Source organism: Loxodonta africana, chromosome 1 (genome assembly GCF_030014295.1).
Source record: "Loxodonta africana isolate mLoxAfr1 chromosome 1, mLoxAfr1.hap2, whole genome shotgun sequence".
Classification (NCBI taxonomy): Eukaryota; Metazoa; Chordata; class Mammalia; order Proboscidea; family Elephantidae; genus Loxodonta; species Loxodonta africana.
This window is the reverse complement of record NC_087342.1, coordinates 23,623,815-23,639,350: the sequence shown is the minus strand read 5'-3', so window position 1 is coordinate 23,639,350 and position 15,536 is coordinate 23,623,815. Positions and strand designations below refer to the sequence as shown.

General features: G+C 40.1%; 1 protein-coding gene across 3 annotated transcripts in view; it reads left to right on the top strand.

The window, feature by feature from the left end:
• The window catches only part of CCDC50 (coiled-coil domain containing 50), a 72,653-nt gene that overhangs the window by 47,475 nt on the left and 9,642 nt on the right, over positions 1 to 15,536 (top strand). For 2 of the 3 annotated variants that reach the window (XM_010592858.3, XM_064271965.1), the window contains exons 5-7: positions 4,061 to 4,178; positions 8,674 to 9,192; positions 14,872 to 14,987. In XM_010592858.3, the coding sequence (XP_010591160.2) occupies positions 4,061 to 4,178; positions 8,674 to 9,192; positions 14,872 to 14,987 (753 nt within the window). The remainder of the gene's footprint in view (positions 1 to 4,060; positions 4,179 to 8,673; positions 9,193 to 14,871; positions 14,988 to 15,536) is intronic. The other variant, XM_064272099.1, reaches the window with a different exon arrangement.

Sequence of the window (15,536 nt, the reverse complement as noted above, 5' to 3'; positions counted from 1 at the left end):
ATTTAGAGAATCAGCTCAAATAGCAATGTATCTTAGCTTATTTAAAAAATTCCCAGGTATTTTGATACTTTAAAAATAAGTTTATACATATATAGCCAGAAAGGGAAGTGGGAGAGAGGCTTCTGGTTGAGAAAATTCTTTATTTCTCTAATCCTAGTTATACTGATGTTTTTACATCCATAGGATGGTATCATCCCTTGTTCCTGCTCTTGGAGAGTAGTCCTTTAGGATTTTACCTGCCCTGAGTTCCCTACTGAGATGTTAATTGGTGGTTCATAAAAGAAGCATGGCAATCTAATGGAATGGCTTTCCTTCCCCCCCCCCCCCGCCGCTTCCCCCAATAATTTGACAATCACATTTTCAGATCTCCCTTGGGTTTGTTTTTATACCCAAGATACCCTCTTTTTAGGATAGAGGTAAAAAATTGAAGAGAGAAGTAGGCCTGGTATAAATCACATAAACAATAATAATACCATAAGGAAAGGAACTCAGCTACCCAACTCCGTGTTTAAGTAGTTTGTCAACTACTTAGGAAAGATATGCTGGGCTCACCAGAGTTCCACTGCACCTTGCCTGTCTCAAAATCCCTCTTAGAGGGCTTATCTCTATGTATCTTACATTATGCTAGTTGTTCTGCCTCTAACACTTAATAGATAAGAGCTTGGAGGATATTGACCTTTGAGGATATATACTGTCTTTGCACACTACCCAGAACCCAGTGCCGTCCACACTGGTACCAGCGTAATGCTTGCCCCGTTGAAAGAGGATCACTAAACTCGTGTTTTCATTAAAATGTCTTTTCTCCAGCATTCTGGAGATCTTTACCTGTGCTCTCTTCTAATGTTCAGAGTTTCAGATGGTCCAGAGTTGGGTGAGCTTGGATAACAGAAAAGGGAGAAGTGAAATACAGTGATAACACCCTATTTCAATAAATGTAGTTACAAGGAATTGTTTTATATAGTAGGGCTATTTCTGCATATTAGCCCCACAGTATGTCTACCTGATTAATTTGGTTAATTAAAAAAATAATTGAAAATGACTTTAAAAGACCGTAAGAGTTCTTTTAGATTTCTCTTGCCCCAGGTTGTGTTTTGTAGAACACTAATTCTAGGTAAAGGAGCCGTGGTGGTGCAACAGTTAAGCAGTTTGAATGCACCAAGCAGCTCTGCGGGAGAAAGACCTCGCGATCTGCTTCTGTAAAGATCACAGCCTAGAAAACCCTGTGGGGCAGATGTACTCTGTCACATGAGGTCGCTATGAGTTGAAAATTGACTCGAGGGCACCTAACAACAGCAACAATTCTATGTAAGGCTTGTTTTTTTCATGTGGCAGAAGAGACTTCTGTCATCAAAGAAATTTGGAAAATACTGGGTTAGAGGAAGACAGTGTTTTTTTCTTTCTTTTATCAAAGTTTTTAATATGTCAAAGTACATTTCGAAGAGTTAGATGTGATAAACACACTTTCCCCTGACTGCTTTGTGTTTGGAGAATCTCTTGAGACCAGTGTTGTGGGGGACGCAGCAGCTTGGGAAATGCTGTTCTAGAGTAACCTCCAATCGGAAGGAAGCTGAGGAGTGTGCAAGTTGTTTTTGCCAAGGTGACTAAGCTCGTTAGCCATATCCAAGCTTTGTGACTAGTAGTTGCCATCTTGAGCTTGATTCTGGGGAAATTATATTGAAATCACCTGAGTGAGCTCATTGCATAGTAACATGGAAAGAAGGGAGAGGTACGGACTTGGACTACACCCCAGCGGTAATCCAGCAGCAGTTTTCATTTGGATTTTCTACCGCTTCCCCTCTCTTTAAGCCTAGCAGACTCCTTCTTACCCAGACAGAAGTTTACTCAGAAATGAGCTGAGGGCTTAGAAGAGCTGGGAGGTTTGGATGCTGAGGTGCAGGACCCATTATGATGGTGATGATAGTTCTACTGGATGAAAAGTACTTGGTTTGACTGGCTAAAGCATTACAGAGAGGAGGCGTCCTTGTTTGCTCCTGGTTCCTCACCCTGGGAGTATGGCTTATTACTATGCATGTTCCTTAAAACCAAATTCAGTAGCAGGAGAGCAACTATGAGATTCCTGGACGGTAGTTTAATCATTTCTGCATTTGGACCTAGCCATCTTTCTTATGTTTTTTTCCTTCAGCTATAGCAGGGGAAAATTTTTGTTTTCTATAAAGTAAACCACTTAGCAAAATGTAACATTGGATGCTTAGTAAGCATGACAACTCAGGGAAGCATTTGAATTTTCTTTCTACCTCTGTAAGAAGCATAGAGATTTGGAAAACTTAACTATATGGATGATAGTTTGATGGGAACTGGTTATCGGTCTGTCCCTCATCTCTCTTCCTAATGGATTGATGTATCAGTTTGCATGACATCAAAGATAATGAAGCTGGCACAGGGCCTGGCACCTGGAAGACACTCAGAGATTTCTTAAAATAATGCATAAGGACGGAAAAGACAGTGGAACCAGAAGAGCCCTTTAAGACTGAGTAGTTTAGTTCAAAGTCTTTGTTTGTTGGTATATTCTTTACTTGGACTTACTTAGAAAATTGGAAGAGAAAGCATAGGAATTCATGCTTCAAATTTCTATTGTTAACATCTGAACAGCCCTTGCGTCCTTTATTTATAAATATCAAAAAGTATCATTTTTACCATTTGCACTGGTTAATATTGTTGCTGTATTTGCATGAGCCATTAAGAATCTGGCCGCAGCCACGAACCTTCTCTCTGGAAACATGCATGTGAGCATATAGGTGCCTGTACTGTATCATTGGGCTTTGGCCTCTGTAGAGATAATCTTCAGATTCAGAACACTGAATTGAACTCGTCTGTCTTCAGTTAAGAATCTTTAGTAATTCTTCACCCTCCAGGTAATAGATTCCAGACTTCGTAAGGTTGTTTATAAGGAGCTCTTGTGACCCGGCCTCCAACGGTTTCCAGCCTCACCTTTTCCTCCAGCATATCACACCCTGTGTTCTGATAAGACTATTGGCCGTACCCTACGTTGATGCCTGTTAAGATGTCCACACCCGTGCTGATGTTGTTCTCTCTCCCTGCTTTGTTTACTGGAATTTAGTTCTTTGTTCAAAACCTAATACGGAATAAAAAAAAAAAAAAAACCTAATACAGATGCAAAGCCTTGTACCCATTCCTTTAAGCAACAATATTTCCTCTTCTGTACTCCCATAGATGTTTTAACCCTCTTTGTGGCATTTATAAGTTAATTTTATGATAGTTACTTGTTTTTTACCTTTGTTTTCATGGGGAGTTAACCTTTTGGGGAGCAGAGTCAGCATGTTACTCATCACTCTGTATTCACAGTGCCTTGCACATAAACAACCCATTGGCGTAGAGTCAGCTCCGACTCATAGCGACCCTGTAGGGCAGAGTAGAACTGCCCCATGAGGCTTCCAAGGAGCGGCTGGTAGATTCGAACTGCTGACCTCTTGGTTAGCAGCTGAGTTCTCCACCACTGTGTTACATAGTAACTGCTAAAAACTTGCCCCGGGGTGAAGCAGGCGGGGAGACAGGAGCCTGCTGTCTGACGTCAGTCTGCTGATGACTGTTTTCTCTTTTTCAGTTAAGACAATTATGTTCTAATGAAAAGCTAAATCAGCACTGCTGAAAGAACTGTCTTTAAAAAATTTTTTAATTAAATTATAAATATAATTTAGAAGTTGTTGTAGATTCCTGGGCCCTTCCGCCGCCAAACTTACTGAACTTGGAGATAGGGCCCACCCATACTATTCTGCAGGTGCCCAAGGTGATGACTGTGCATAACCGTATATAGGAAACGCTAAGTTTGAATTTTCTCAGGTTTAGTTTGACTTAAATTTCAATTAAAAAAAAAAAGTCTTTTCACTCATTTGGATCATGTGCCACTCCTGCAGAGCGATCACCTGTGATATTTGGATAGCACGACCTTAATTCCAGAAAGTCTGGTGAGCCATGGCAGAGCCCGTAAGAGTGTGGCAGTGGACCCTTGACCTGTAGGGTCACGGTGTGGGGTTCGTTCATTCTCTCCTGATACTTATTTCCGTTCTCTCTGTATTTGTAGGACATAGCTCGCATTTTGCAAGAAAAAGAGTTACAGGAAGAAAAAAGGCGAAAGAAACACTTTCCAGAGCCCTCTGGACCCAGTGCTTATGGAGATAGTTACTATTATGAAGATAGAGGTAATAATGCCCACATCATAACCTACTTCATCCTTAGACTCAACTGCAAGACGCCCCATTTAAGTTTGTCCATACAGTGGCCTTCTGTACCTGGTTTCTCCTGTCCACAGGCACTGGGTTCATTGAGATTGATGACTAAATTCTGTCTGAATCTAATGAATTCATCTGTTCCTTGGATGCATAGAGCCACTTTTTATGGCTGTTAAAACTTCAGTATAGTTTTGTAACACATGGCATGCACTCTTGTGTGCCGTAGCCACTCCGAATGCTGTGTTACATTCTAAGCACATAGAGAGGGGTGTGCAAAATGGCGGATGGGACTTTGGGCTTGATTTTTCTCAGGGAAATCTGGGCAGTTCTGTTTGAAGCAGCAGAGTGTCATGAATAAAGAAGGTATACCATGCATCAGTTACTGGGTGACAAAGCTTTCTTCCATGCTTCTCTTTTTAATCTATGCCAAACAAAAATGAAATTTAAGATGTCCTGTTCAGTCTTTGCTGTTGATGCTGTTTTGCTATTTGATTACAATGTAGAGTAATTTCTAACTGAGGAGAGCCGTCCTTTTAAAGCTTGGCTTCTCTAGTGCCTGCTTCTGCAGAGTGGTGACGGTGATGGCGTGGTGGCGGCAGGTGTGTTATTTGTGATTCTTTACCTTAAAAGTGTGTTGGGAAAGGAGTATTGTTCAGTCCTTTTCAAAGATCTCGCAAAGGAAACACATTTCTCTAGTTACTAGTGTCAGTATTTACTGAAGAGCAGACTTAGGATAAGTGAGTAAAACCTAAAGGCAACTTCTAGAGAGTAAGTATTTTAAGGTCAGAGATTCCAAAGCCCTTTACAGACCAATTATCAATCACTTCTCTGTAATCTGACCCCCGGTGGCACAGTGGTTAAGAGCTTGGCTGCTAACCGAAAGGTCGGCAGTTGGAACGCACCAGCCACTCCTTGGAGACCCTCTGGGGCAATTCTGCTCTGTCCTGTAGGGTCACTATGAGTCGGAAGCGACTCAGTGGCAGCAGGTTTGGTTTGGATCTTCTCTATAATTCCATTATGAAAAGGTAAGTTAAGTGTCCCTCTCGTGTAAGAAAAATGAAAGATGGTAGAATTATCATCGTTTTTGGCCGGTCATGTTGGACTAAATTTATCTCCTAATCAGTAGAGCTCAGCTATATGACTGAGTTAGTAAGCGGGTTGACTCTCCTTTATTGCTTGATATGTTCTTCCTCCACAAGTAAGATGACCAGCTCTTTTGATAGCTGTCTTCCTTTTGCTGGTTTTCCCAGTGAAATCATGCATTACATTATGTAATAAGATAAATTATTGCCATATTTTGCTGTACTTGAGACCAGAAGATAAAGAGTTACTCTTCAACCTCAGTTAAAGTATTAGAAATGTAGTTTGGTGTTTTTTGTTCATTTTTATTTTTAATTCTGCTCTGGAGGCATATTCACTGCAAATAAAGTAACTTTTAAACCTACTTTTAAAGCACTAGGATGGCAAGTAATTCCATATACTAAATTATTAATTTTAGCCTTCTCTATTAAAAACTATATTAATTTATTGACTGGGACGCAAACCTTGTTATTTTGACCAGTGTGCTGTCTACCTCATTCATTTTTCTAGGGCAGGGACTATGTTAAAAATTCAGTGGTTTTTCAAGGGCTCCTAACAGTTACAAAAAAATCTTTCCAGTGTTCATTTTACTTACTTTTGTAAACTTGTAGAGCGTGGCATGTTTGCTTGGGAAGATTGGGGAACAGGAGGTGTAATGATCTCCCTAAGCGTGTACATGTGAGAACTCCTCTGGCCTCAGGTTTGTTGCTGTTGGGAGATTGTGTATCACTAAACATGCAGTCCTCTTGTAGATGCTTTCGAGGGAGACGGGATTGAATTCCACAGAAACCACAGTACAGCTCGGCTCGTATTACAGAGCCATCCTTAGATTCCTTGCCGTGGTCCTTTCCCAACACATCTGGGATATTCTTTGATTGTGCTTCTCTGTCTTGATGTGTAATATGATTTTGCTTTACTTACGTAATGATGAACGAATTATCATTACAGAAATGGCCTTATTTTAAGCTTTTATTTCACTGAATCGTTCATAATTTAAACTTTAAAAAATGATCATACATAGATTTTCTACAAATTTGGAATGATCTAGACCATCTGTCAAATGTGTATCAACTGTGAAATTCTGTGGCTATTCATTTGTGTGTCCATGTTTTTCTTTCAAAGCCACTTACCTGTATTGCAGATATATAGCTGTATATGTGTGTGTATGTATATATACATGTATGTATATTTTTTAAGTCACGGTCTGTGGAGCCGTGAGACCTAGGTTCACATTTTATCCTGTCCTTAAGACAAGTGTAATTTTAAGACAGCTTTCTACTGTAATCTCTCTAAGCCTATTTTTCCATCTATAAAGTGGAGATTCTAGAGAGATATCCTTTACATAGATGTTGAGGAGATCAAATAATGTGATTTGGGTGAAGGAGAAACTATAAAATACTATTTTTTATACATATATTAATAGGGTGTATGTATATATTTTGTATATCTAAACAAAAAATAATTTCCTTTTGAAAGACAAACATGGAGGCACACATATAAAATATATTTTTTGGTTTTGAGGGGTGTTAATTATATTTGCCAAATAACTTTATCTCAGGAAACATGCGAGTCTCAATTCTCAACTAGAATGGGTAAGTTTTAGAGGATTCTAATAGATTCCCTCCACTCCAGTCCTATTTGTCTTTCACAGGTTTAGAAATACCCCATTAGGAGAACTAGGCAATAAAAGTTTTTTTCTAGTCAGCCCTGAAAATGTGGTGACAGCTCTTCTCTGATTTTTATAACACATTTCCTTAAAGTAAAACTACTCATATTGTTAATTGTTTAGAAGGAATAAAAAAAGAAAACACATAGTGTCACGCATCCATGTTGAAAACAAACCCTTCTTGTTTCTTTTGGGTTTGGAGAAGAGCTGTGCTCACGTAGCTTTCTATGTGCTTGTTGGTATTAACTCTGTAAACCGTTGTTCCCTGGATGTGGCCACTCGTTTAAGTAACCCATCAATATCATATTTATTCACAGCAGTAGTTAGTTGATTCTTTCTCAGCTGTCAAGATACACTTCAAATAATAAAAAAAAAAAAAACCTTCAAATAATAGTTTGGCTAAAAGAGCAGGTACTTATCTCAGAGAGTAATTGTTCTCTTTCACTTTTGCTTTTATGTAAAACCATAAATTATAGTTTACAGACTATTTAGAAGAAAGATTTTAATTTACATCTTATCTTTCTGAAAAACTTCCCTTATGAAGAGCTCAGGAGGAAACAATTTGAGGTTTTGAGTGGAAGCTTTATGGCATCAGTGATGCAGTCAGCCCGTATCTCCCTCTTGCTCTATTTCTTTATCAGATTAAAAATAAAATCCAGAAAACTAAGAAATTGTTTAGACCTCTATCTTCTCTACATATGGTGGCTGTTTCAAATACAAAATGTGGTTCTAGTCTTAAAAAAGACGAAAATAAATATACTCTTGCAAAGTGCGTATTGTTTTGCTTCCTTTGTTCTCACGGTAGGCATGTGTCTAAAGGAGACCTGACAAAAGCACCCATCTATGTGCTGTATTTGAAGTTTCTTTTAAACTTGAGAACTTGTATACTTCTCATATAATACAGCCTGCCTTTTATATAAAGTATTCAGTATCATAAAGTTTTTTGAACTGTATTTAGTAAATGACCCCATCTCCCCTTTTTTTTCCCAATATGTCGTCCCTTTATAATTTTTCTTCTGCCAAGTTGCAATTAAGATTAGGAGCAGAATTACCTAAAGATCATAGGATCATTTGCGCCTTTAAAATCTTCTTCCACTTCATCCCATTCCATATTGAACTGTAATACAGGGCTATCTATTCTTTGAAGTAAGTGGTAGTGTTTGCTTTGGCCACCTAGTGGGGAGGATAGAAGACCCTGTGGGTTATTTTTCTGAACTAAACAGAAATTAGCAACATTCTGAAAAGTATAATAAAGCTTTATTGTCACTTCCAGTAAGAATACTTGGAAAGCTTGTGACTGAAATCATAAAGCTTAATTTTCTTTCATTTGACAAGGCTCCTTCAACCCCCACTTTCCCCCCTTTACCATTTCTAAATTGGTTTTATAGGTAGAATTGAACATTCGGTGGCTATCATTATTGTTACTGGCAAATATTAAAATACTCTGTAACTCTACCTAATCATGGTCATTTCAGATTTACGCTCTTTCACTTAATTTTATTTTGATTTTTTACCTTTTTGGCTTTGCACCCAGATTCCTTCACATGTGCATGGACCATTCCAGTGAATGCCCATCCCCTCTTCTGTTCGTTAACTTGAAAAAGCAGTTTTCTCTGTTTTCAAATATATTAAACATGGGCCCTGTCTCTCCCCTCTGTAGTGAGATCATACTCATTTAACCTGCGTTTCTATTTTTTACATCCCTCCATCTCCACTCAGACCAGCCAAGGTCAAGGAGGGCCAGGGAATTGGGTTCTGAATTCTCAAGGCCTTGTAGACTCAAAAATGATGGAAAGCCTGTGAAGCGGAGGAAGGAGAAACCAAAAGCTCTGCTGGATAACTCGGAAGACCTGGAAGAGCATTGGTCACCAGAGCGATCCTCTCACTGGGGCAAAGTGAGGGACAACCCCCAGATCAACAGTGAGCACCATGAAAGGAAGCAGTGTGGTCGTGAGAGACTCCCGAAACCTCCCCTTCCCAAGATCGGTGGAGAGGTGTTTCTGAGCACTGGATCTGATGACTGGGAGGCTGACAGTAGCCATCGAACTCCGAGCTGGAGGAAACAGTCCCGACACCAAGAGGGACTTTCACCAAAGTCCCCACGGAAAGCCGGGCTTCACTGCAAGGAAGTTGTATATGGGAGGGACCATGGGCAGGGTGAGCACAGAGAAAGGAGATACAGGCCAAGGACTCCTCCATTTTCAGAGAGTGAGGAGCAGCTCCACCTCAGTGACACAGGTAATGAAGGACAGTCTCATTGGAAGCCCTCGTAGAGACCAACGTGTTTAATGAGCATCTTAGGCAACCTGTTGTTCTTCTGTTTATGCTCATGGCTTTGAAATAAATCCTGGAGCCAGATGTTACAAAAGGTATTAACCTCAGGTCTGTAGGAGGAAGGAAAACTTTTGTGTCTTTTCCCTTCTGCCTTCTGAGAGAATACACTGACTCCTTGAAAGGGTTTTCTAACCCCGGGGAGTGCAGTGAAGGTGCCGGTTCTTCATTGTGAAGACCGTGCATCAGAGATTCTGATACCAAATCAAAACACTTGAATTTCTGGTTTTATTTCAGTGAACCCAGAACATCCCGTAGTGTTTGCCTAACTAGAAGGCCAAGCAGGGCTGGAAATACTAGATTTACTTGGCCTCATTTTTCCCATCTGTAAAAGCGCGGGGGGGGGGGGCACTTAGATAGCCAGTCCTTAAAGATAGCTTGTCTTAAATTGTGGGCGTCAGCCTGTTTTCATCAAAGCCAGCTCGGCTGTTTTATGAAAAAGTAGATTTCTGGGTCTTACCCGTATTGAGTGAATTCTCGCCTCTGGAGTGGGGCCTGGATACCTGGGCATATTTCAGATCTGGGGGTGATTCCTAGGTTCTTTAAAGTCTGGAGTTGCCTTAAGTTAATTTTTATGCTCTTTCTCCAACCTGAACTCTACAGTTGGTGCTCTGAAGTGCCAGTACCAGGTAAGTTCTTGGTACCTAGAGAGGAATGAGGCGAATATTAGAGTTAAGCCTCAAATGCCTGGCATCTCAGAGATTTGATTCTGAAGTCTATCATGGACACACTAATGGCGCTCTCTCTTGTCTGACAACTACTATAGTGATGTTTTCTGTGGAGTGATGGTGGCGTAGTGTGGTTAAGAGCTCACCTGCTAACCAAAAAGTCAGCAGTTGGAATCCACAAGCTTCTCCTTGGAAACCCTACGGGGCAGTTCTATTCTGTTCTATAGGGTTGCTACGAGTCAGAATCGACTCGACGATAACTGTTTTTTGTTTTTAATTGTACTAGAAGTCATAGTACAGACTGTGTAGTATTTTAATCAGACCATCCTTCATCTTGTTATAGTTCCATTTTATTCCTGTTGAGATTTTATAGAGGTGGAAGGATTCCTGCTAAAGGAGGACCAAGAAAAAAAGTGGAAGGATTAGTGCTAAAAGAGGACCAAGAGGCACGTTGTTATTTTCTTCCTCACCTTTGCCCAAACTGCTTCTGATCTGGAAACTGGTTTCTAGTTTACAGATTCCGGTTGAATTCACTTGGTTCTTTCTCACTTTTTCTCTTATTAAAGGACTTGGTTATAAAGAAAATGAAAATTCAGCGGAAGAAACCATACCGAGTATCTACTGTAAATATTCTTGCTTCAGGCTTTATGTCTGGATCTGAACCTCAGAGGGTTAATAGTCAAGCCAAACCGACTGCTTTGTAAACAAACAATTGCAAATCAGATACGCTGTTAGTGAGACCTGAACAGAGTGCTATGGAGAATAGAGAAGGGAGTGATAAAATGTGTCTGGAGTGGACTTCCTGAGGAGGTTACACTAGATGCAGGTTTAGAAGGACAAGCTGGAGTTCCACAAGTGTGGGGAAGTGGGGACGGAGTGGTGATCACCTTGAACTCTGCTTTCTTTTCCTGTGGATCTGAACTTACAAGTGTGCTCTGAGGACTGGCTGACCTTTATGGCTCTAGAAGCTTGAAAGTCACACTGATTCACAGGCCCTAGATTAGGGTCACAGGCAAGTACTTTGTCTCTCCTATTTTGCCAGTAGGAGGGCTATGTAGGTAAAACGGCTACATCGTAAATTGCTTAGTGCCTGTCATTTTACACTCAGCTGGCTTTGCAAGTTTCACTTCCCCATATACTGTAGGCATTTGATTTTAAGAGAAGTAAGTTGAATTATAATTCCTGGGTATCAGTATCAATTCTTGCTATTGTGAAAGCACAGTTCTTAAAGTTGCTTATCACAGGCCAACCTTCTGTTTAACTCAGTGATGAAGAAACTAGCAGGACGACGAAGACCTGGTTCCAAGTAAGAGTATTTGTGGAACAGGCTTTGTAGAGTCAGTTGAAAGAGGAATGCAAAACAAAATTCCTAGATTAAATATAAGATTGGTTAACTTTCTACATGGCATCAAAACTACCGCCTTTGAGGGTACTTCTCTGTTGGGCTATAAAATCATAGCAGCTTAACATTTTCTGCAGGTCAACTTCTAACCTCTCAGGGTCATAAAAAACTTGCATTTTTCAGCTGTGAATTGTTAGTAAATATACTGTGATATTTCCCAAGAACGTCAGATTGGCTTATTACAAAATGCTCTTGCATGATATCAAAGAATCTGTCAGTATTATTTTACATTTTGCCTTTTTCCAAGCTTAGGGTAAATATTTCTTGAATGCCAGTATTTTTTAAAAATTTATCTTATTCTGTTAGAAAGTATTTACGGGGGAAAGCTTCATTTGTGTTCATTAGAGAGGTTCTTGTGTTCTCAAACCGAGAATGATGAAGCAGCAGCAGACAAGAAAGATTTAGAATAGGAAATGAATGTGGAACTGTTGAAAATACAGCTCACCTGATTGTTTGAAAACCAATTTCCAGATTTTGTTCAGGCTACCAAGAGGGCAGCCATTCTGTTGACTTCCTTCGGTTAACTTCTTTTTTTTTAAGCATCTTCTGTTTTCTTTAATGACAGCCTTACATTGCTATCTGCAGTTTCTTCTTAAATATTTATAAAAGCTCCTGTCACTTCTGCTACAGAGAAAACTATAATGAGTGGGGAGTCTTACCAGTTTTAGAAGTCCAGTATCCCAGGCTATGGTGATTTTCTTTGATAGAATTTAAGACAGAATATTTTCTCAGATAATTCTGAGGCATAGAGTAGGAGGCCTAATAGTGGAGAAAGTTGGTGTCTTAAAATCTGAGCACATTTCACTCTATATACTGGATAACAAAATGGAAGGAGCTACACGCAAGTGTGGTCTCTGCCGTCGTCATCCTCAGCTAATCTCTGGGCAAATCACTGCAGCGTGATTTTGCTGTAGATAGGACTGTGGTCCAGCAGCCTAAGATACCCACTCGGCTCACCTAACACTGATTTCTTAATTTCATTTATTTTCCCTGAAATCTTCCTTTCTAGTGCTGACCAAGCTAATCATAACTCAGGAAGGCTTATATTCCATTAAACTGTGGTCCACTCTTGGGAGTTCACCGCTGTTGTCAGGATTTCCCCAGACCGCTCAGGAATCTGGGTTGAAACTAGCTCAGCCCAGCATAAACTTCAGTAGCTTTCGAGGTGATTTGAAGTCAGTTCTGTGTTCTGGGCAGTCAGAATATCTGCTTATCTGCATATAGACCTGAAGATAAGCAGGCCGGGTTTAAAACCCTTTTTTGTGGGAAAGACACATGTAAGAGTCTGTGGCTTTTGGATTTGCCATAAAGCTAGGTTGGAAGCTCTGCAAAAATAGGTTTCACAAAACATAACTTGAACTGTCTTTGCCCATTGTTCATTTGTATTTCCCTTTTCTTTCTTCTTTTTTGTTTGTTTTTTTACTAGTGAGTGAACCAAACATGGCAAAGCATCTAGATACAAATATTTTAACCTTGATGGATAAAAATAATACACTAAACTAGTGATTCCAGCCCTAAACCTCCGAATAAGAATCAGCTGGAAAGACTTTAAACAAACAAAACAAAAACTACCAAAGACTGGGGCTTACCCAGGCTCCTTACATTAAAATTTCTGAGTTGGGTCAAATATTTTTATATTTATTTAAAGCACCCCAAGCGATTCTAATATGTAGGCATGGTTAAAAACCACTAGCCTGAAAAACTAGCCAGTAACGAATAGATTTTCTTTGTCCCCTCGGTAATCCATTTACTGAAAGGCACTGCTCTAGATGGCTAATTCTCGTTCACAGCATTGAAAATGTTTATTGTTTCTAGATACACAGTAATACATTCACACTGAAAAATAATTGCACTTTATTAAAGGGTACAAAGAGGGAAATACATTCCACAATTTTGAAATAACCATTAGCATTTCCCACTTAAAAGTACTAAAAGGAATATATGCTGCTTATAAATTTTCAAATTAAAAAGCCTGAATTTCCCACCAATTCTCGGTGCTCCCTCTCCACGGAGGAACAGAAGTATAAGGTCATTGTTTCTTTGCTATTTTCCTTATGTTATTTAAAAAAAAAAAAAAAAACCCACCCATTGCCGTCGAGTCGTTTCTGACTCATGGTGACCCTGTAGGACAGATTATAATTGCCCCATTTGGAAACCCTGGTGGCATAGTGGTTAAAGTGCTACGGCTGCTAACCAAATGGTCAGCAGTTTGAATCCGCCAGGCAATCCTTGGAAACTCTATGGGACAGTTCTACTCTATCCTATAGGGCTGCTATGAGTCGGAATCAACTCAACAGCACTGGGTTTTTTTTTTTTTAAATACGGTTTCCAAGGAGCAGCTGTTGGATTTGAACTGCTAATCTTTTGGTTAGCGGTGAAACTCAACCCAGGACCCCCTAAAATTTAGCAAGGACATGAAACTGATCAAAGCTATATGAGGAAAGATCTAAAGGAAGTGAATTTGTTTGCCCTTAGAGCAGAAGCCGGGGCAGGGTCACTGGCTGGCTAACAGGGACTCGTGTGGGCTCTGCTGGCTAAGGTATTTCAGTCAGATCTGTCTTTCACTTCCTCCTTCCCTTCCTTCCTCTTTCCTCCCATTCTTCCTTATTAATACTGTCCTTTTTTGAGCAAAAAGGTATTAGTTCAGATTGAAAAGAGAGTCTGTTTAGAATGAAAGAAAGAAACCTCCCTATACCCTTTGCATTTACCTACAAATGGAATGACCTGCTGAAGGTACTTAAGATGGTTGACTTAGATTTGAAATATTCATTACAGTACAAATTTGTATCTTCAGTGCACATTTAGAAATACGGGAATCTGTTAGCTCTTACTAGACCATTCCTCTGTGTTTGAAGCACATTTCTTCACCTGTGTCGGGGTCCCATACCTCACAGGGTGGTGCTGCTTCTGTTCCCCTGAAGTGAGGTGGGTAAGACTGAATTGAATAGAAGGGAAGAAGCCTCTCATTGCCTCAAGACTTAACAGCTGAGCTGCTTTAAAACTCAGACTCTGTAGCTTTTCTTGAAGTTCTTTCTACTTCAGTGACTGATCGAGCCCTAGTGGCACAGTGGTTAAGAGCTTGGCCGCTAACGAAAAGGTTGGTAGTTCAAATCCACCAGCCACTCCTTGGAAGCCCCATGGGACAGTCCTGCTCTCTCCTAAAGGGTTGCTATGAGTCAGAATCAACTCAACGGCAGCAGTTTTTTTTGTTTCTTATTTTGCGAAGGCATCTCTTGCAGGTCCTTGTGTGACTTTTGCCTTTGAAGAAGCTGTGTGAGAGAGGAATTTTCACCAGGCAGGTTTGGGTAACTTTACGTAAAGGCGTGGATTATCTGCATTGCCATCTTTGTGACTGGGGCAGAGAAATGTTTCAAGTGCACCCCACACTGAAATCATAATTCTGAAGTGGAGGAAGTATTGCCAGTGTTAGACACTAAAGAAAAATCTATTTATCTCAAATTTTGCAGCTTCCCAGAAAACCACCTCAGTTGCCTCATTACATTGAGTTTTTTCCAGGAATGAAACCAAGAGGGGTGAGAGAAGCCCTCTCCACTCCATCGCGAGTGACCCACAGGGATCAGGAGTGGTATGATGCTGAAATCGCCAGAAAACTGCAAGAAGAAGAACTTTTGGTGAGCACGTTCTCAGACAAAAGTTCAAGTGAATCAGTAGGTTTTTTAATGCATTGAATCAACCTTGAGACTATAGGCATTATGGACGCTATTAGTTGAGAAACTGAGGTGTTTTTTTTTTCTTCTTCTTCTTTTTTTTTTAACTTTGTTGTAGAGAATATACACAGCCAAACATACACCAGTTCAGCAGTTTCTACGTGTACAGTGTAATGATACTGATTATGTTCTTCGAGTTGTGCAACCATTCTCACCCTCTTTTCTGAGTTGTTCCCTCCTCATTAACGTAAACTCACCGCCCCCTCTGGTTCCTGTCTAGTCTTTTGAGTAGCTGTTGTTCAGTTTGATCCCATATAGATGGTACTTAAAAGACCATAATACTCAAGGCAGACCTTTTTTGCTAGTTAAGCTAAACTATTAGTTGGTTTTAAGAAGACTTCAGGGGATATTTTTGGTTTAAGGTTTAAAGATTATCTCCGGGCAGCAGTTTCAAGGGTTCGTCTACCCTCCATGGCTCCAGAAAGTCTGGAGTCCATGAGAATTTGAAATTCT